Below are 22,535 nucleotides of genomic sequence, written 5' to 3'. Positions count from 1 at the left end.
TTTTATACCCTTCTATGGCCTTGGATCCTACCCAAAAAGTAGGGTGGGCAGTATCCCCAGGTTACTTTTGCAGAAGCAAATGCAGAACAATTCTAGATAGGGAATACTTTTTTATGGCTAACTTCTCATGTTGGTCCAGCATAGAAATAAATCTTAGTGATGGTTCCCAGGGTGGACAGATGTCCAATGTACCTGACAGAGGCTAGAGCTGGAAAGGAGACTGGAGCAATACTGTATTATAGTAACTGTCCCTTTTTAAAGTGATTACAAGTAAGAAGACAGCCCATTCATCCATTCAGTAAGTATTTTTGAATGTCTTCTGTGCACTTGGTCATCGGTTGTGAACTGAAAACTGGTATGGGGCCATGCACCTTAGTCTGATCCCTTAGGGCTTCAGCTGCCCTCTTTTCTATATCCCAGTTTGTTGACTTGTTTTGTCAAAAGGTAAACCGTTTGGAATTTTCTTTGACTTGGGTAAGTTTATTGAATATGGGAATGAAGGTAAGATGGTTAATAAATCTACAGAAAGGACAAATCAAGAGTATGAAGAAAATCAAGGACGGACTTTATGAAAGAGCCAGACCTGGTGTGAATACTGGCTTTGCTGTGTGGTTTTGGTCAAGTTGCTTACCCTTTCTGAGCCTTGTTTTCCTAACTTTTAAAATGAGATTTTATGACGATTAAATGAGAAACATGATGAAGTCCTTGATGTGATTGATAGCCGGCATGGGTTATGCATTCAGTGTTTCTTCTCCTCTCCAGCAAACAAATGTTAAGTCTTGGGCACAGTACTCAGCTTTGGGTTGCTCATTATGTAGAAAGTCCTTAGCTTAAAGTTGACACTGACAGAAGACCAAGGCTTATATCAGCCTTCCTCGGCTCAAAGACTCTGATACTAGCTTTGGTCTCAACAGCAAATCATCAGATCAGCATGCTTCGCTAAGCTTCACTTCTCTCACTGATAGAGGGGATACAAAGAATTTCTGCCTTAAATTGTAGTGGTAAGGATTACGTAGAGTTACTGTATGTAAAGTCTTTAGACCAGCCGCTAAATAAAAATAGCTAACTTTGTAGAGCACTCATTATGGATCTAAGGCATTATAGTAAGCATTAAAATATGCATTTTTTTTTTTTTTTAAAGATTTTTTCATTTATTTACCAGAGAGAGAGAGTGAGCGAGAGGAGGAACACAGGCGGGCAGAGGGAGAAGCAGGCGCCCCGCTGAGCAGGGAGCCTGATGCGGGACTCGATCCCAGGACCCTGGGATCACGACCCGAGCTGAAGGCAGACGCCTAACCGACTGAGCCACCCAGGTGTCCCAAAATATGCATATATTAACTGAAATAATCCTCATAAGAATCTTATAAATACTGTTATTTTACCCATTCTCCAAATGAAGTTACAGAGGCAGAGAGAAGTTTAGATAATTTGGCCAAGATCACATAGCTAGTAAGTGTAGTTCTGGAATTTGAACTTGGACAGTATAGATCCATATTCTGTGCTCTTGTGTAGTATTTCTTAGAGTAGGTGCTCAGTGCCTGATAGCTGATGCTATTTTTTTTAATTATTATTATTATTTTTTTGATTTTATTTGCAAGAGAGAGAATGAGAGACAGAGAGGGAGAAGCAGACTCCCTGCTGAGCAGGGAGCCTGATGTGGGACTCGATCCCAGGACTCCAGGATCATGACCTGAGCTGAAGGCAGTCGCTTAACCAACTGAGCCACCCAGGCGCCCTAGCGGATGCTATTATTGTTGTTGGTATTGTTATCACTTATTAAGGCAATGATGTGTTTATCCAGTGAGTGAAATAACATTTATTTAATGCTTACCATGGGGAGGGTACTCAGGATATAAAAACATAGGAAATGTTGTCAAAGTAGGAAATGCTCTCAAAGAATGTATTCTTGGGAGCATATCCTTTCAGCATAAAGGACATACATAAAAGTCAATATAATAAGGTGATCTTTATCTCTTGGGCTGACTGGATAGAGAATGTCAGTAGAAGGGCTCTTGTCTGCTGTAGAACCAGTGCCCCTTACTTGATGGCTTTGAGAAAAAAAGGAGGTTCTCTAGGTTGGGCTGTAATTCTAGTTTGCCAGGAGACTTTTCTAGTGTGGGCCAGTGCTAGGACCCTAGAAGAGGACATTCCCCCATGCGCCTATTCCTGCTTCCGCTTCCGTCCTCTACTTCCTCTTTCTTCTACAGAGCATCTTGACTTGATTCAGTGTCACATCCTGAATCTGAGGAACTTACAGGCAGAAAGAGCTGACTTAATGATTTCTTTCCTAACTTAATTAATATTCAGAGTCATAAATGATCGTGAATAGTAGGATAACATGTCTGATACACATGGCTGTAGTGTCCCTGAGTTAGGATAAGCCTTCTGGTGCCTTTTCGTCATTTTCCAGTTAGATTAAAAAAGAAAGCATTGTACTTTTTTTTTTTGAAGCAGTAACATCCCAGGTAGTTACTGGTTTTATTTGGAGGTTTTCTTTAAGATTTTTTACAAGTCGTCTTTTGTTGTTTATATTCACTTTTAGCTTTATTATCTAGAATAAAACAAGTAGTAGCGCCTGGCTGCATGCAGCTCTTGATCTTGGGGTTGTGAGTTCAAGCCCCATGTTGGGTGTGGAGCCTACTTAAAAAAATAAAATGAAAATATTAGAATAAAACAAAGTGTAGTTACAAATGTGAAACAGTTTAATGACAAGTCATAAGCCAGTAAACTTGGTTCTGTTCATGAGCCTTCCAACAACGTAAAGTTGTGATTCCCCGGAACACTTTTTGGGAAGCTGGAGTTTATATATCAGGGGATTAATAAATAATCCTCAAATGTATGTTCCATGGAAAGCATACCTAGCCAAATCTCTTTTCCAGCTTCAGACTGGACACTCAAAGCAGACTCTGTGTGCATTGGCGAACCACAGTCTGTGAGACAGTAGTCAGTAGATTTTTATGTAAATATAAATTACTTTCTTCACAATGGGGTGTTTAAAGCTGAAAGCATGCCTGATGACTGTGTATCCCAAGGTCCCATGGCTCTTGTCAGGAGTGTGGGTTTTGACTGGTATTCTTGGTCCAAGTTTTTCCTTCCAAGCTTTCCGCCATCCTGGCGTAGAAGACTGTTCTGTTGGCTGTTGAGGAGCTCTGAGCAATGCCCTGAGTAGGAAGAAGAGCAACAATACTCATCTGTTGTGGCTCTTCGTGGGCCTTGGTGACTTCCCTCAGGTGGTTGGGGCAGCTTCAAAATTGATGGTAATTTTGTTTTTCTTCACTTCTCAGGAAAGACCAAAACTTGTTGTCTCCAGTAAACTGCTGGTATCTGCTTCTGAACCAAGTGAGAAGAGAGAGCAAAGACCATGCAACTTTGAGTGACATCTATCTGAACAATGTGATTATGCGGTTCATGCAGATAAGTGAGGATTCGACCAGGATGTTTAAAAAGGTACTTTCCATCTCAATCCTGCTGCCGTATGCTTTCCCATAACCCCTGTTAACCATTAGCACGACTGAGAAGGGATTGGTGCCTTCGTTCCTTAATTGTACTCCATGATTTTTAGCTAAAAGAAGGAGTATTTTAAAGACACAGAATAAAAAGTTTAACCTGCGCAGCATACATATAGAGCTGTAAGTCGCTGAATCTGCGACCTGAACAATGTGAGCAAAATTGTGAAATGAGATGTACCTGCGGATTGCCCCTCCGACCTTAGGAACACATTGCCTGCAGTTAGGAAAAATCAAACCAGAGGGGAAAAGCCTTAGATTTGGTGGTTTGGCTCACACATGATCAGACACTTGTGAAGGACAGGATAACCAGATGTGCTCCTCTCTTGGGAAAATGTTATCATGGTTTTTTTCTTTGCTCTCAACAGACTAGCAGTGGAGGTGGTAAGAGGATGACATGAAGAAAATCCCACAGGGCACAGAAAATTCAGGCTTTTACATGCCAGAGAGCTTCCTCCTTCCCAAATCCATTTACAAAATAGGAGCTGGGCTTTTAAGCCTTCTTATCATTGTTACTACTCTCAGCCAGCTCAGTAATTTCATTGCTGTTGAGAACAGTCACAGAATTGGACCATATCCTGTGTGGGGAATGCAGCTACTCGCCCAGTAAGACTTGCTTTCAGTTTTTATGTTTATAGGACAAGGGTTCTCCCCACCTCTCCTCAGCATTGTGCTCGTGTTGTGTGGGGCCTCTACCAATATCTATACTCTATTCTGTAAGTAAGCATTAGTTTCAGAAAGTGGGGGGGAAAACCCCACCTTGTAGTTTAATGACATATTTATGTTTCAAAGGGGCCCTTGAAAACAAAGATGTAGTGTTAAGCAGGCCAGCTGGAAAACCTCTTAGCTGTGTTTGATCTGTCCACGTTAGGTTCTATTTCTGACCCAGAAATGGAATTCAGCAAACTCCAGGTCCTCTTTTGCTCTGTGAAATAGGGAAAAAAAAAATTGCATGTTTCAAACAAAGGAGGAACTTAAAAAATTTTTTTCGAAGAACCTATTAAAAAGAGAACAGGTAGAGGGGCGCCTGGGTGGCTCAGTCGTTAAGCGTCTGCCTTCGGCTCAGGTCGTGATCCCAGGGTCCTGGGATCCAGCCCCGCATCGGGCTCCCTGCTCGGCAGGAAGCCTGCTTCTCCCTCTCCCATTCCCCCTGCTTGTGTTCCCTCTCTTGCTGTGTCTCTCTCTGTCAAATAAGTAAGTAAAATCTTTTTAAAAAGAGAGAGAGAACAGGTAGAGAAAGGCTCCAATGTATCTTAAAAAATAGAAATTTGAAAAATAGTTTATGGAGCCATGAAAGTGATTTTCTCAGATGTCAGCCCTTTCAGCCAAAGCCTCATTTAGTTCACTGGGGGCCTTTTGAGCATCTTCTATGAGCAGGAGATGGTATTAGGTCTTGGAAAAGCTACATAGAGGACAAAAACCAGTCCTCGTGCTCAAGAAGGTCACATTTTATCCAAATTTGGATGACGCTGTGTGCTGCTTCTAGTCGTGGGAAGGCTGCCATCCGTTCAGCCAGGGCGTCTCAGCCAACACCTCAGTCGAATTCATTTATTTATCTATTCAACAGAACATCTTCAAAATGCCTGAGGAAGCGGAGTTAAAAGACACGTCCCTGCTTGCATGGAACTCATTATGGTAATTAACAGTTACCAGGCTAAGGGAAACACAACCCGCTGTGGGAGCTCAAAGCTGAAGATCTACTACCTTCCTGGGGGGTCAGGAAATTCTTCACAGAAGAGGGAGTACTTGGAGTGAGACCTGTAGGAGAAGGAAGTGGTCATCAAGCAGACAAAGACAAGTGTTCTAGGGAAAGCAGTAATACGACATGTTCAGGAAAGAGTTTGATGTCACTGGGCCAGGGTCACATGGGAGTTGAGTGATGGGATGTGAGGGTAGGAAGGACGGTTGTTACAGAAAGGGGCTTTGTATGTCTTGCTAAGATGTAAGGATATGTATTTTGTAAATCAAAGTCTAGGGCTTGATAAAGTTGGTAGAAACCTGGGACTGAGAGTCAAAGAGATTTGGATTTGAATGCCAGCTCTTCTGCTTACTTGCTTTGCGATCCTGGGAAATGATTCAAGAGCTTCAAGAGAGTGCTGTCCACTCTTGAAGGGAGTGGGTAAGGCAGGATGGGGCAGAGGGGGAAAAGCTGAACCTCAGGCAGCTCTGGAGCTGGGATGGTCCTTTGGAGTTGTGTCATATCCAGACAAGGAGGCCTCGCCTTTGTTTTGCAGCCATTGGATTTGAGCTACCCTTGGGGAGGGGCTGAGTAATCTTAGGGTGAAGCAGCTCCTTTTGGTGGAGGGTGGTTCCCAAAGGTAAATCTCTAAGAGGGATCAGCTGTGAGTTTCAGCAGCCAGCAGCCAGTTTCCCAATTGTTGGGGGAATAAGTTCTTGGCTCTTGAAGAAAGAGTCTGGGGAATGTACAGTAAACACGCAAATGTGTGTACACACACACACACACACACACACACGCCTGCTTGTTTGCTCCGGAGAAGTTCTCTTCTTTCCAGATTTCCTGGGACTCAAAAGAATTATAATTCTTGGAATGCTGTTTATAGGGGACTCCTGGTTGCTTTGGCATTTAGTGGGGTGAACAGTCTTCTAACCATTGCCAACCAGCTGGAGAGTTAGTCATTACAATTACAGGTGTCAAATACTACCTTTCTCAAGCAAACCCAGCACACTACACACCCCACTTTTCCATATATTATTGCTGGAAAGAGAAAGTACAAGAGGCAGAGGGCAAAAGGGAGAGATTTGAGCTTATTGAGAAGCCAGATCAGCCCACTAGGACACATTTGTCTTTTAAAAGAACAGGAAGCTAAATCCATATCTATCGAGTCAGGAGAACTTTAGGTCCCTTTAGATTAAAAAGCAAGACTCGTCTTTTCTGCCTTTTTTTTCCTTTCCTTTTTTGATTACCAAACCTTTCTCTTCAGTCCAGCTCTTCTTCCATTATGATGGTTCCAGAAGTATATTTTCTATCAGAATAGAAAGAAATGATCAGAGCTAGTCTGAAGTGACCTTTAGAACTATTTTGGAGTCCTTAGCACAGTGCTTGTCTTTTTTGGGAGAGGATTTTGAGACTTCCTCATTTTTAAAAAATATCCCCATGTCTGTATGGAGATCCAGATAGACGCTGGGTGCGTGACAGGTTCAGCCTCTTACGTAGCTGTATTGTATTCAGTCTAGCCAGCAGTAGAAAATCCTTTTACCCAAACTGTTCTGTCAAATAAAGAGTCTGGAGCAGGTAATTCTAGGAATGTTTTTTGTGCCCAAATGGACATAATAGGAAGACACTTATACCATGCATACATGTAGGGAATAGCTTTAAAACTTAAAATTTTTTTTAAGTTTTTTTTTTTTATTTATTTGAGAGAGAGAGAATGAGAGAGAGAGCGAGAGAGTATGAAAGGGGGAGCCTGATGCGAGACTCGATCCTAGGACTCCAGGATCATGATCTGAGATGAAGACAGTCGCTTAACCAACTGAGCCACCCAGGTGCCCTAAGACTTAAATTTTAATCACGTCAGAGCTAGTTAGAGTTTTCAGCAGGTATAAACGGTGAAAAGTGTTTTAAAAAACAATTCCCAATTATTCATATATTGATTATTTCAGATTTAGGCCCTTCGAACTGTAAATGAATCCTGTTGGTCAGAATAACGTAGTGGTTCATCTTTTAGGCTCTGAAATCAGATGTTTTGGGTTATGAATCTTGGCTTTGTCACTATTAGTATCTGTGTGGACTTGGGAGTATTTGTAAACCTTTTAGGCCTTAGTTTCTGCATCTGTAAAGCAGACATAGTAATCTATTTCAGATAATTGTATGGAGGATTCCTGAGTCATCCGTGAAAAGCCACTTAGCCCAGTGTCTGGACTTAAGAAGTCCTCGGTAATTTTTAGCTATTATCTTTATTGTTGTCTGTATTCTAAACCCTTATTCTGTACCATTATACTAAATGTTTCCTCAAGCCATTATACTAAATGTGTCCTCATTCTTTTTTTTTTTTTTTTTTTTTTTAAGATTTTATTTATTTATTTGACAGAGACAGAGATAGCGAGAGCAGGAACACAAGCAGCGGGAGTGGGAGAGGGAGAAGCAGGCTTCCCCCCGAGAAGGGAGCCCGATGTGGGACTCGATCCCAGGACCCTGGGATCATGACCTGAGCCGAAGGCAGACACCCAACGACTGAGCCACCCAGGTGCCCGATGTGTCCTCATTCTAAGGAGAATATATGGCACATCTGTGATGAACACATCCAGATCATTACACATTGTTGGTATATCACTTAGGAAGTTCCAAACCATATTTGTAAGCACATTCTGGGAAATGTCCTCCCAATGTCCTTGCTTGTAGCCAAATTAAAATTTTGGTTCTCACATTTCATCAGTGAGTGGGAAATCAGAGAATAACCCAGTGAATATCTGTGTTAGTCAACACCCCCCACCTCCACCCCGGGCCTCTGAAGCCCCCCACAGCTATTTCACGTGGAGAGTCTTAACTTTGAGGAGGCTTCACTGATTTCTTCATTCATTCAACAGTAAGAGTTATTCAATTCCAGACCCTCTGTTTGATATGGACAGGGCAGGATTCTGCTTTTACTCTCTTAACTTATGCTTGCCCTTTTTAGGAGAAGGTCGGGAATTGGAGCCTCCTTGTACACATGGGTTTGTTTCATTACAAGCCCTTGTTTCTTTCCCAAAGAACAAGAGGTGGCGAGGTGTTTCTTGCCCTGTTCTCCAGCCCTACCTCCCAAAGTGATGAGATTTTGCTGCCTTCTTTCCATTACTCATGCTGAAAGAGAGTGTCCTGCATCTGGTTTGGTGCTGCAGCCAGAAAATGTGCAGATCATGTGCTACACATAAAAATGTAATTAATGTCAGCAGTCATAATTGCAGGAAAGGACACAGCCAGCTTGCAGTAATCACTTTATTTAAGCACCTTATCACATGATCTTATTTCCCAATTTTAAGAATGTTAATAGAAGTGTGTAGTTTAGAGGGAACACAGTAAAATGGTAGCAGTTGAATATGCTAAGTTATCTTTGTGTGTTTTAAATTATCTTCAAGTCTATCATTTCCCCATGGATTGTTTTCAGAGTATTCATGTTTTTGTCCTTCCTTGGTTTGCATAAATATGTGTACAAGTATAAGTTTATTTCTTCACCAATCATAATGACATCTGTACATTCCCTCTTACTGAATTTTAACTGTGCACCAAGCACTGTGCTCTGCATTTTTCACAGTTTGTTCACGTGTGCTGCCCGTGAACAGGTATTATAATTCACATTTCAGGGAGGAGGAAATAAAAGACTCAAAGATATAAATTGTAGAGCCAAGCTAGTGGGTATGTATTTTGTCTTTGCCCATATGTCTTAGTTCAGAGGTACTGTGGTGACTCTGTTGGTATTTTTCCATGGTAACTGGAGATGTTATTCAATGCATAGGTAAGACACTTCTTAGAATTGGGACACTATGGTCTTGGCCCTATTCATTGCTTACGAAAATCTGAAGAATGACAGTTTTGGGTGAGGCAGCAAAATCTGCCCATCATCCAGTTACAGGCAGGGATTCAAAGCAGCAGAGACTGGTCCCAGACCACCGAGAATTACTCCACTTTGGCATAAATGCTGTAGGTTATCAGACGCACAGGAATTAATGATACCTTGGGTATCATTGATTGTGTGGCCCAATCTGAAGGAAGGAGACATTACTAGTAAAATTTGGAAATTTGTATTCATTTTCTATTTTGATCAAGGCCAGTCATATTCTACTTCAATACCCCAGTATGAAAAGAAAGAAAACAAAAACATTTCCTAGGGAAAAAATGTTGCATTGTCAATTAGACCGTTGAAAACATTCAGAGTCTTTAATATAAGTCAGTAAAAGATACCAGTCTACAACAGATCTCTAACACTCTAACCTTTTTTAAAGAAAAGTTCCGTGAGTTTTAAAAAATCTGAAAACTACCAATCCGTATATGAAAGAGTCTCTTTTTGAATATAAAAATATATATTCATTGTAGAAATTTAGAAAACATTAAAAAATGGAAATAATTCTCCATATTAACATTACCTGTGGTTGATATCTTGGGCTATATCTTTTCAAAAGTATTTGTATATATAAACATATTTGTGTAGTATACAAACATACATATATTTTACAGAATTTGAGATTTTGTTGCAGATAGCTCGGGAACTTGCCCTTTTCATGTAAAATTTGTTAGCATTTTCCATGTCTGGAAATAAGCCTTTAAAACAGGATACTTCATGCCCACATAGTGTTTCACTATCTGCATGGCCATGTTCTTTTCCTGTTGTTGGACACTTCAAGCTTTCACACATCTATAGTGTTTTTTCTTTTCTTTTTTATTTATTCATTCATTCATTCATTCATTCATTCATTTGACAGAGAGCTATAACGAGGGAACATAAGCAGGGGGAGTGGGATAGGGAGAAGCAGGCTTCCCGCTGAGCAGGGAGTCCGATGCGGGACTCGATCCCAGGACCCTGGGATCATGACCTGAGCCAAAGGCAGACGCTTAACGACTGAGCCATCCAGGCGCCCCTATAGTGTTTTTTCTTATGCTATATTCCTTGAAGTAGAATTGTTAGGTTAAAGAGTGGTATTAGAGTATCATGCTTTGGATGAATTTTTATCTTTTGCCTTTTTGGAGTAAAGATGGTCATAGCTGTGATTTACCAATGAGTAATCCATTTCCTGAAAAATAAATTTCCTATTTTATTAGCAGAGAGCTACCACATGTAATTTCGGTTGCTAGTGCAATAGTAATAAATAATATAACAAGAGGAACTTTTTTCAGAGCATTTCAGTGCGGTGTAGCAGAAGAATTAAATGGAATGCTGGTGGCATCAGGGGACAGTTTAATTATTGATGGGACCTGGATAAATAAGTGTGAATAGTTCAAGCAAACACTACTGTCTGGTTCTCTCGAGTTTTATTGACTATGGCTAGCTCATTTTTCTGGAAGTAAGTCAAAACTAAACTCTGATGTCTTACAGTGATGAAATTTTCTGAAATACTGGAGAAGATGTTTTTAATTTGTATTTGTAAGTCACTTATCAGTGTGGCTAGCACAGAGTACTTAAAAATTAACAGTTGTCAGTGCTGCTGTTCTTGCACTGATGTCGTTGCCTTTATTAGCGACAAAACGACACGTGTGATTGACCTGGCTATAAATTTAACAGGTGAGTTACTAGATAATAGCCTTCACCATCATCAGTTCAGAAGCTTTATTAAAGATTTTTAAAGAGGACACTAAACAGGTGATATATGTATGTCTCCTTGGAAAGTGATAGAATTGAAAACCTGACATGAGCAAACTTGGACATTTTGTCATGCAGCGTGGTACGGTGGTCCTGACGCTCTCCTGTTAGTGGTTGAGCCCATAATTACATGGAGAACAGTTGTTGAAAAGCCCTTGAGACTTACTTGTGGTTTTAAAAAAAAAAAAATGGGGGCGCCTGGGTGGCTCAGTCGGTTAAGCGGCTACCTTTGGCTCGGGTCATGATCCCCGGGTCCTGGGATCGAGCCCCGTGTCCGGCTCCCTGCTCGGTGGAGAGCGTGCTTCTCCCTCTCTCTCTGTCTGCCGCTCTGCCTACTTGTCCTTTCTCTTTCTGTGTCAAATAAATAAAATCTTTAAAAAATAATAAAAAAAACCTGGAAGTTGTATAGACCAAAATTATTTTAAATGAATATTTCTAAGTTACCTTTTTTCCTTCTGTTTGCTTATCTGTGATTTCTGATATTTGTACAATGAACATATTTTATAAGATGCACAAGAAAAGAATTATTTATTGTAAACTAAAACCCGTAAAGAAACTTGGCCCAGAGTATACGAGTCAGTGTTTGCTGTAAAAAAAAAAAAAAAAAAAGTGGGTTACTATAAACAGTAACTAATTCCACTCCAAATGCTGTTTGTTAATGAAGAGTTGGCCTGTTCTCCAGGTACACTTGAAAACTGTGCTTTGAACATACAGAATTCAGATGGTTAAAATGAAGAGACATGGTATCAGGGAGCTTCTGAGCAAGATGGCAGGTTGCACATGGACCCCCAACTGTCTTACCTCCCAAATCACCTTTGAAATGACTTATCAAATATATGAATTGGAACAATCCTTTTAACTTCAAGCAGATCTCATTACTCCTTTCCTCACTCTCTTGGCTCCCACCTTACTCTGAGTGAGAGTCTGCACCCCCACCTCCCTTCTCTCACTATATTTTTCTCTAAAGCACTTATCTCTTTTTGACATATTGTATATTTACTTAATATTTATTCACTTCGTTTCCCCTCAATTTAAGTGTAAGTTCCCGATGGAAGTATCCTTGTATCATTCACTGAAACACTGACTAGCACATAGTAGGTGCTCAGTTAATGTTTATTGAATGAGTAAATAATGAATATTTACATTATACTAGAAACCAGAGGTGAGTGTCACCTACATAACAGAAATTTCAAGGCATTTCAACAAGATCCAGTATCAACGACTAGATTTAAGCAACACTATTATATGCAGTCTACTTCCCAAGAACCAGAAATCAGAGGAAAATCACATGGGAAGTTTGTGGCAGAGTGGAAAAACTAAAGTACAAGCTTTCTGGTCAGAGGACTCAAAAGGGGTGTCCCAAGGAACCAGAAAGTACCAGGGAGATTACAGAGATGGTGAAGATTAAAAAAACAATCCCATGAAGTCTTTTTTTCTTTTTTTTAAGATTTTATTTTTTAGCAATCTCTACACCCAGTGTGAGGCTCTAACTACAACCCCGAGATCAAGAGTCACACACTCCACCAACTGAGCCAGCTAGGCATTCCCCATAAGGTTCTTTATGAAATCCTCAGCTTACCCCTGAGGTGGATATGCTTAGGTCTGATTTTAAGCAGTATACCTACCGTAGATTTTGAGAGCTGAGCCAAGGGATAGACCACTGCCTGGATTCCAGAATGAACACTGGATGGTACATGTACAGGACAGATCCAAATAGTGTTACAAAGATGTTGAAAACAGAACCTACATTGAAACTACAACCTGTGGAAGGCTGGTCAGAATTTGCTTCCTGAATCCAACCAGGTTGATTTCTTGATAAAACAAAAATATCAACATTTTTCATATGGTTTAAATAAGACTCCAAATCTCATAACATAGTATTCAGAATATCTGGAATACAGTCCAAAATTACTCAGCTACGTAAAGAACCAGGAATTACTTCAGTTCACATGGGAACAGATAATCAACAGATGATTCTGAATTGATGCAAATATTGGAATTATCTACCAAAGACTTTTGAAGCAATTATAATAAAAATGTCCCAAGAAGTAAGGACAAACATTTTTGAAGTGAAGGGAAAGACAGAAAGTAACCAAAATTTTTAAAACTCACTAAATGGGTTCAATAGCAGAACGGAGGTAACAGAGGGACGAGTCAGATTAATTTCTGTTAATCTTGAAGACAGATTCATAGAAGTTGTCCAATCTGAACAACAGGGAAAAAATTTGAAAAAATGAACAGTGCTTCATGGACCTTTGGGACAATACCAAAAGTCTGACATTTGTATCAGCAGACTGCAGAGTCCCTCCTGAAGGAGAGGAGAAAAGAGTTTATGCAGAAAAAATATTTGAAAAAATAATTGCAAGAAAACTTTCCAAATATGGCAAAGAAACCTACACATTTAAGAAGCTCAACAAAATGCAAGCTTTTCATCAAAAGAATTAATCTTTAAAAGTCAATACCCAAATACATCATAATCAAACTGAAAACTAAAGACAAAAATATTGGAAGCAGCCAGAGAAAAAATGAGACCTTACTTATGGGAGAACAAGAATTGGATGACCGGATTTCCCTACGCACTAAACGCCAATAGCACCTTACCATTTGTGACAACCAAAAATGTTTTCAGATAATACCAGATGTCCCTGGGCAGGAGGAGTTGGCCTAAGTTGAGAACAATTGATTCTTACTGAGTCCTCCATTCTCCCAAGCACATTTTTTTTTTTTTTTAAAGAAATGTTCCAATTTGATTTTTCAGTTACAGGGTTTACAACTCTAGATTAAATTAACAAACATGGAGTAGGTCAAAAGGTACCCAGCCTCTTACCTCCCATAAAGAGGGGTAAAAAATAGCATTCAGGGCACCTGGGTGGCTCAGTTGGTAAGCGACTGCCTTTGGCTTGGGTCATGATCCTGGAGTCCTGGGATCGAGTCCCACATCGGGCTCCCCCTTCTCTGTGGGGAGCTTGCTTCTCCCTCTGCCTCTGCCTGCCACTCCCCCTGCTTGTACTCTCTCTCTCTCTCTCTATGTCAAATAAATAAATAAAATCTTAAAAAAAAATAGCATTCAGAAATACCATTCAGTTACTTATAAAAGATCAGCACTTAATAAAATTCATTTTCAAGGAGCCCTGTGGCTCTGAATTCTTACCATTCTCCTTATCCTAGAAGGAAATTGCAGACTTAAGTAAAGAACCGATGAGGAGAGAACATTCCTACCATATGTCGAGGTGTCTGCAGTTGAGATCCATAAATTCTAAAGCAACCTGAAAACAGTATTCTGGTTGCTAGCCAAGGCTTCTTACCATTTGAAGACTATGTTTAATTTCACATTGTAGGATTCTAGAAGATTTCTAGCAGCTGTAGGAAATGCCATATTGGGGGATATTGCACATAGAGTAAATATTTGAATTAAGAAACACTGGTGATACCTTGAATTATAACAACCCCAAAATATGCATTACAAACAGAACTGATTATGTCTGTCAGATTGATTTCAAAGGGAAAAAAAAATTTTATTAGAGAAGCAGTTAAATAGAGACAAGCAAAAATTTTGCCAACTAAATACATTGTCAGATGAACCTAGAAAGTTATGAAAATAAAAAATTTTGATGTTGAATATGTGAACTATATAGATTGGGGAAAACCAGTAATGTTCAATAATTGATAGTTAATAAATACATGCACCATTTTACTTTTTAAACTTTGATAGATTTAAGTGACCACAGACTCATAATTGGCTTAGTGCACTGGCTTGAATAAACATGCCCATAAAAATTTCATCTCTTTAGCTCTTAAGATGGATATTGCAGGGGTCTACTAAAATAATATTTTATTATTTGGCAAGGTCTTATAATTCCACTGAACAGTTATGACAAATCCATTGTAACTTCTACTTTTCTTTCTCTTTTCATTTTTTCTGAAACTTTAGGGAAATCAACTTTCTTTTTCAAAACAAAATAGACATTCTATTTTACTATTCATTCAAAAAACATGTATTATCATTGTGCAACAGGCACAATGGTGGGTTCTGAGGTTACAAAAGTGAGTAAGACACAAATCCTCAGTACACCAGGGGAGCTCATAATCTAATAAGGATAGGATGTATAGAGATAAAAATTACATTATAAATCAGTAACTGCTCTTACAGAGAAAGGACCTAAGACCACAAGAGCACAGAGGGGATTGTAAGGCATACTGCCTAGGAAAATGGAGGAAGATTTCACAGAGTGGCATTTGATCATCATCTTAAACTTACGTTTTACAGAGGAATTAGGACAAGTGCATTCTTTTATACAGAGAGAACAGCAGAGAACAAGGTCCTGGGATTCTGATCAAGCCTAGCACATATCTAGGAAATGGTGGTAGGGGAAGATGATGGTAGGTAGGGCTCTTGGTGGCCCCATCTACCTAACTCTTAACAGTAGTGAGTTGTAAAGATTGTATTAGGTCACCTCCTTTTTGCCTCAACCTAAACCTCACATCAGTTACACAGCTGGCTGGGATTAGGAACGTAGCCTATAGGTTGGAGAAGCATACACAGTGGGTTAACAGCTATCTGAGATTTAGAAAGGCATATTTGGGGTGCAAGGGATTGGAGTACAAGAATTTTCTTAGCTTGAGGAATTGGTAGGTTGTCATCTAAGCAACCAAGGAAACCAAGAGAGACTTCTACTCAGGGATACGACACAATCAGCTTTGTTTGTTGAAAGCATTGTGAAGAGTAAATTGGAATGAGAAGAAGCTGGTCTTGGGGAAAGCTATTGCATTGTTAATCTGGCTGGTCATTTTTGCTGTGTCATGAATTATGGCTAGAGAGTAGTTCAATGCTTATAATGATACTGTCTTCAAAAAGTGTGCATCTGCATAGATTGAGAATTATTTGAATGCTTCGTTATTGTTGCTGTTGTTTTATAAATGGTCTGTCCTAGTCAGATTTTCTTAAGGCTTTTACTCTTTTATCTTTTCCAGTAGGCTCTTTACCCTATTGGAAAAGAAAAATAATCTAATAGTGATTCCAAGATTCCTGGGCTTATAATAACCACACAGACATGGGTTTGGACTGCTTCCACAAAACAGGGCAATTGCAAATGACTGTAAGTCACAGGGGTGGGGGGTGTTGTTTCCTAATAATCCTTTCAAGATTTTAGCCTCCACCCCTTGAAGTATAAAGAAAGTGTCTTTCGTACCACTAGCTGCAAGACAGTAATAATCTGGGGGGCAAGGAGAATGCTATCTGATTTCTTTAAACTGTGTCACCGTAAGGAATAAAGACACTGGGAATGTTGAGTACAAAGAAAGTACTTAAGCCTTAGCTAGGACAGAGTAGCTGTCTTCACATATTTGAAGACCTGTCATATAGAAGATAGCTTACAATTAACTAGCTCTGTAAGTCTACAGGAGTTAAGACCAATGATAGAATAAGAGGGGAGACAAGTTCCTGAGCCTAAGGAAGACATTCTAACAGTTACCACAGTCTGATGTCAGCAAGGGGGAGCTCAATGGAGTTTGTTTTGTTGTAGCTTTGGAATGGACTTTACCTCCTTGCTATAGTACCTCAAACAAAATTTAAGTATTCTAGAAAGTAAATCTTGAATTATGTTGAAGTGACCATCTGAGACATACCGAGTTGAAAGTCATTATGAATACACTTGTGTCAGCATTTAGAAAAATGGAGGGTGACTTTATGAGATGAAACAAGGATATGACACTGAGCTGATAATAGCATCATTATGACAGAACTTACATTTATGGAGTTCTTCGTATGTGCCAGATACTCTGTTGGGCACAAACAGTGGCTATCTCATTTAATCCTTTTAAGAATCCTAGGAAGTATACAGTTGACTCTTGAACAACGTGAGGGTTAGGGGTGCCAACCCCCTTCATAGTTGAAAATCTGCATATAACTTTTGAATCTCCTAAAACTAAGCTACTAATAACCTACTGTTGACTGGAAGCCTTACCGATAACAAAAACAGCCAATTAACACATATTTTGTATGTTATATGTATTATTTACTGTATTCTTACAATAAAATGAGCTCGAGAAAAGAAAATGTTATTAAGAAAGTCATAAAGGAGAGAAAATACACTTACAGTACTGTACTGTTTTTATTGAAAAAACCCCACGTGTAAGTGGACCCATGTAGTTCAAACTTACATTGTTCAGGGGTCAACTGGATATTTTATTTTATTTATTTATTTATTTATTTTAAAATATTTTATTTATTTATTTGACAGGGAGAGACACGCGGGAGAGGGAACACAAGTAGGGGGAATGGGAGAGGGAGAAGCAAGCTTCCCGCGGAGCAGGGAGCCTGATGCGGGGCTCGATCCCAGGACCCTGAGATCATGACCTGAGCCGAAGGCAGACGCTTAACCAACTGAGCCACCCAGGCGCCCCTGGATATTTTAATATTCTCTATTTTACAGATGAGAAAACAGCTCAGAGAAGTAAAAGCTATTTAAATAGTCTGACCCTAGACCATATTGAAGGTTTTGGGGTTTTTTTCATCTTTCAGGTAGGCTGTCATCCCATGTACATTTGCCCACTAGCCACAAATATTTTCTAAATTTCTCTGGTTGTATTCAAGGAGCCAAGTGTTTGATGAAAAGACACTTACCTGTGGGAATTTGTTTCTTCTTCCATCCTTTACTTAAATACATGGTTAGTTCTGTAGACCACTTGTAGTTCTGAGATGGTACTATTAGTTTTAAGCTAAATACAGATCTGTAAAGGAAGATTCTGATTTAGGTTAAATTCTTTTTTTTTTTTTTTTTTAAGATTTTATTTATTTGAGAGAGAGAGCACGAGCGGGGAGGGGGGTGGGGCAGAGAGAGAAGGAGCCCCAATGTAGGGCTCCATCTCAGGACCCTGAGGCCATGACCCGAAAGGCAGACGCCTAACCAACTGAGCCACTCAGGTGCCCCTAGGTTAAATTCTTGAAGATTGATTAGTTTATTAAATTTTGAGTTTGGTTCAAGATTTGTATGTAGAGATTTTACTTGGTTTAGATTGTTTGAATAAGCATAAATCAGACTGAATTGAAATGGTTGTGTTTATCTGAATGTAAGCTCCTTTTCTAACCTTGACGCATAGAAGATACTCATAGGAACTGGTAGAATGAGTGAGTACATGAATCAGTGAACTTTTATTAGTATCTCAAAGAATCTCTGCCTTTTGCTTACTAATTCAATGGATGACTTATAAATGAACAAATCTACTTAATTGATGTATTTCTGTAAACAGTCCCTGGATTTTTCTTACCGCAGAGCTGTTAAGACGGAGATCTTACACAGTGTGGTTCCCTACACAATGTGGTCTAGTTTGCTTCACCACAGACTCTACTCCTAACCTCAGCCAGTGGTGCCATCGATAGAAGCTTTTGGTCACACTGAGAAGCAGTGTGGCTTAGGATCCCTGCCCATGACATCTGCCACAGGAGAGAAAGACAGTTGGCTTTGGTAATAAATTTGTAGACTCAGGTTCATATACTATAGAAAATATATTATTATATCCTTTCCATGCTAATAAATATATTCTTATTATGCTAATACAAAGAAATGTTAATAAAGTTGAGTTGATAAATTTTTGTAAAGCGCATACATATTGAAAAAATGCTCTGGAAATACACATTTCTTCTATTTTTAGTTAATTATATTACAGTCTGAACCAGAATTTCATCACACATTCTCTTTTTAATTGGGTGGGTTTGTTTATATCAGCTACTGAGAATTTATGCCTAAGTGATTATTCATTTAGTGACACTAAAAAGGTATTTCGAATTTATCACCATTTTGAGTAGAAAAATAACCCTAGCATGAAAAATTATGTTTCTTGGAGAGTTGAGGGAATGCAAGCTGAAGATGAAAACAGTTGTCTCATCTCCTTTATTCCCTGTGGGATTTTAAATGTGCATCTTGAGTTACTTCATCTGTCTGTTCTGGTGCTGTGTGTACCTGGGAGGTTATGAGTGACGTTGGTGTGTAAGTGCCTTGCACCTCTCAGATTGCTGGCTTTCAGGCTCAACTTTCACAAGCAGCAGCAGGCCTTTTTCACCTGGGTGCCAAATGCCACATTTGCCTAGCAATTTATTAGTAAATATTCTAGGAGATGTTCCAGGTACATCCTTGGAGATTAAGTTTTGTCTTGTTTCAAAATGAAGTTCTGTCTCCCATGCATCTATGATTCTGATTTTCCCACATTTTCTCATGGCATGGAGTTTTATCTAAGAGAATATTGATTGGTTTTCTCCTCAGAAATGAAGTAGATTGTGAGGCTAATTCCACACACTGATACTTAGTTGTGCGTTGTAATAAACACAAAACCATGTCCCTTGACGGATAGAAGGGAAATGTATAGAAACACTATTAAATGTTATCCAGAAGCTTGGTTCTGGCTATTAAGACCATCCCAACTTTCTCCATTAGGCATTTTGGAGGATGCTGTTGCTTCTGTCTTCCGAGTTTACGTGATTTAAAAGAATCTATTATTATAAAGACACATGAACAGGAGCCTTGGAAACTTAAAAGCACACACACTGTGGAAGGATGGACTGACCCTTTTAACCAAAATTTACATCCAAAGCTCACTGAGCGTGAGACACTAAAGTCATTTAAAATCTTCTCATTAAATATTTAATCTGGTTTTCCTCTTTCTCTCTTATTCTCACTCTGACTCAGCATAAGGTCAGCATTCTGGTCATCACAATGGATTTACTTTAAAAATACCTCTGTGAGAAGCCAGAAGCCCTCTGAATTGGTCATTTAATCCAACCACATAGATCCCTTGATTGATTGCTCAGTGTACTCACATGTGGTTGTATTAATTATGCTCTTTCTTCTGCCTTTCTCTCTCTTATTTCTGGGAGTTTCCAGGGAGCAAGTCTGCAGGCCTCCAGAATTAAAGATCCTGGCCAGGGCCCACACCGTATAGTGCTTATTACTGTGCTCTGTATAGAAAGTTGTTGGAGCATGTCTGGCTCTTCCGTGAGACTTTAAACTGTGGAGGGCAGACGCCATGCTTTATTTACTCAGGTCTGGGTCCATTCATTCAACAAATGTGTGTCTAGAATCTATAGTATGCCAGCTACCCAAGCAGGCCCGGGACATAGTGTCTGCTCTCAAAGAAACTCTCTGTTTATGAGGAGAGAAAGAAATGTGGTAAGTGTAATATTAGTGGGTAGCATCAGCTTAACACTCACTGTATGCCACGTTTTATGTTAAGTATCAATAAGGACCATCCCAATAAAACTCTGACATAGAAACTACTGGTGTCTCCATTTTGCCATTGAAAAAAACTGAGGTCTCACAAAATTATTTAACTTAGGCACAGACTATAACAGGTTTGATAATAGGCAGTTCGATTTTAGAGTATGAACTCTTAACCACTAAATTATACAGCCTAAGAGTGGTGGAAAATGAATATATTATAAAATCACAGAGAAGGGGGCGCCTGGGTGGCTCAGTCTGTTAAGCATCTGCATTCAGCTCAGGTCATGATCTCGGGGTCCTGGGATTGAGTTCTGCATTGGGCTCCCTGCTCAGCAGGAAGTCGTCTTCTCCCTCCCCACCCCCACTCATGCTTGCGCTCTCTCTCTCTTTGAAATAAATAAATAAAATCATTTTTTAAAAATCACAGAGAAGGGAAGATGTCGTGTCTTTCTTTGGGAGTCAAGGTGACATTAAAAGAAGGTTTTCAGAGTAGCAGATAGGATTGTAGCAGGTAAGAAAAGGGAGGAGAGTCCTGAGAGAGGGGGCCAGCCTGGGGAAAATACAGAGATGTAAAAGCAGGACAGGTGAGGTGGCATTTTATGACCAGGCTGAAAGATAATCGTTTGAGATTTGTGGAAGGTGAAGTAGGCTAGGTAGACAGGGGAGGTTATGGGTGATTTAAGAATTTTGAACTCTATCCTGAAAAAATAGAGCAAGCCTTTGGAGGACTTTAATCAGAGAAAGGACATAATTAGATCTTTATTTTTTTTTTTTAATTCTATTCTAATGGCATGCAGAAGAATGGATCAGCCAGAATAGATAGGATTGATGACTCCTTCTTTAGGGAGAAGTGAATCGTGGATGAACCCGATTCTGACTTGAGTGACACTGTTGTTCTGGAAGCAATAAAAATTCATTAGAACCCTTTTAGAAAATGATCTTCTGATAAGTATCAGGGGTCTTAGCAGTGTCAATACTTCCATCCTACTAATCTCATGTCTGGGAATTGAGCTTAAGGATACAACATAAAATGCAAGATACGCCCTCAGACCAGCATTTATGATAATAGTTCACAGTGCTTAAGGCAGATTGGTAAAATTGAATGAATAAGTAAATAAATGATGAATGGTTAATGGAAAATAGTAATGGAAATTTCGGTAACCATAATAGAAGAATGGCTAATATACATTCACTGGGTAGTTACTATGAATCCAGTAACAATGGTTCTGAAAATTACGTAAGTAGATGGGGAAATGTATTGTAACTGAAAAAAAAAGCAGAGTAGAAAAAGATACTCCATGGGGCACCTGGGTGGCTCAGTTGTTAAGCGTCTGCCTTCGGCTCAGGTCATGATCCCAGGGTCCTGGGATCGAGCCCCGCATCGGGCTCCCTGCTTAGCGGGAAGCCTGCTTCTCCCTCTACCTCTGCCACTCCCCCTGCTTGTGTTCTCTCTCTATCAAATAAATAAATAAAATCCTAAAAAAAAGAAAAAGATACTCCATTATTCTATAATAATGGAGTTATTCTATAATGCAGACCTATGTTTAGATGAAAAACTTGAAGGAAATACATCAAACTGTAATAGTAGTGGGTGTGTCCCTCTGTTCTCTATTTTTCCAGTGTTCTTCAGTGTATATTTTTTTATTTTTATAATGCAAAAAGGTATAACACTTTGGGACTGTTAAATTTAAACTTATGTCTGAGGTCTGAAACATCAAAGTGACAATAAATAATATACAATTAGAAATAGGCTTGGTATTCAAGTCTCGGTTTACACATTGGAGACAATACATGACAACTGAATTGAAGCTCTAACCATTTTCCTTCTCCTTGGGTCAGAATCTCAGAGTCTTATTGTAATGTATTAGAAGTTTTACCATCACTGGAACTTATATAGACTCACATTAATAATGGGAGCAGAAACCCAATTCTTCCCATTTCCAACTCCATACCTGAAGCAGTTGGGGGGGGGCTCTCCTGCCCTTTGCAAAAGTAGTTTTAATCTACCAATCTCCAATAACATAGAAAATACCTGATTTCAAGCATATATCATTTCATAGTTATTCTTTTCTCTTGTAAGGGGACATTGATTGCTTTTCTTAATACCGAGGTATAATTTTTCTTACTTAGCAGTTCTTGTTCAAGGATCAAGGGTCTGCTTCACTGTTTTCAAATTTTTAATGAAATAGAATGCAGAGGCATATTTCACCTACTTAATTTTGATGGGCTTTGATAATCCAGATATTTTCTTTTTTTTAAAGATTTTCTTTATTTATTTGACAGAGAGACAGCTAGAGAGGGAACACAAGCAGGGGGAGTGGGAGAGGGAGAAGCAGGCTTCCCGTGGAGCAGGGAGCCCGATGCGGGGCTCGATCCCAGGACCCTGGGATCATGACCTGAGCCGAAGGCAGACGCTTAACGACTGAGCCACCCAGGCGCCCCAGATAATCCAGATATTTTCTAACTGGAGGGTTTCCGTTCATTAGTCTAATATTGCCAGCACTCCCTGTGTGCCCCAGTAGGCATGT

General features: G+C 39.5%; 1 protein-coding gene across 2 annotated transcripts in view; it reads left to right on the top strand.

The window, feature by feature from the left end:
- SRGAP1 (SLIT-ROBO Rho GTPase activating protein 1) overlaps window positions 1–22,535 on the top strand; it is a 264,777-nt gene that overhangs the window by 133,972 nt on the left and 108,270 nt on the right. For both annotated transcript variants that reach the window (XM_021678635.1, XM_021678634.1), the window contains exon 3: window positions 3,285–3,447. In XM_021678635.1, coding sequence (XP_021534310.1) covers window positions 3,285–3,447 — 163 coding nt within the window. The remainder of the gene's footprint in view (window positions 1–3,284; window positions 3,448–22,535) is intronic.

This window comes from Neomonachus schauinslandi, chromosome 5 (genome assembly GCF_002201575.2).
Source record: "Neomonachus schauinslandi chromosome 5, ASM220157v2, whole genome shotgun sequence".
Classification (NCBI taxonomy): domain Eukaryota; kingdom Metazoa; phylum Chordata; class Mammalia; order Carnivora; family Phocidae; genus Neomonachus; species Neomonachus schauinslandi.
This window is presented reverse-complemented; position numbering and strand designations above follow the sequence as displayed.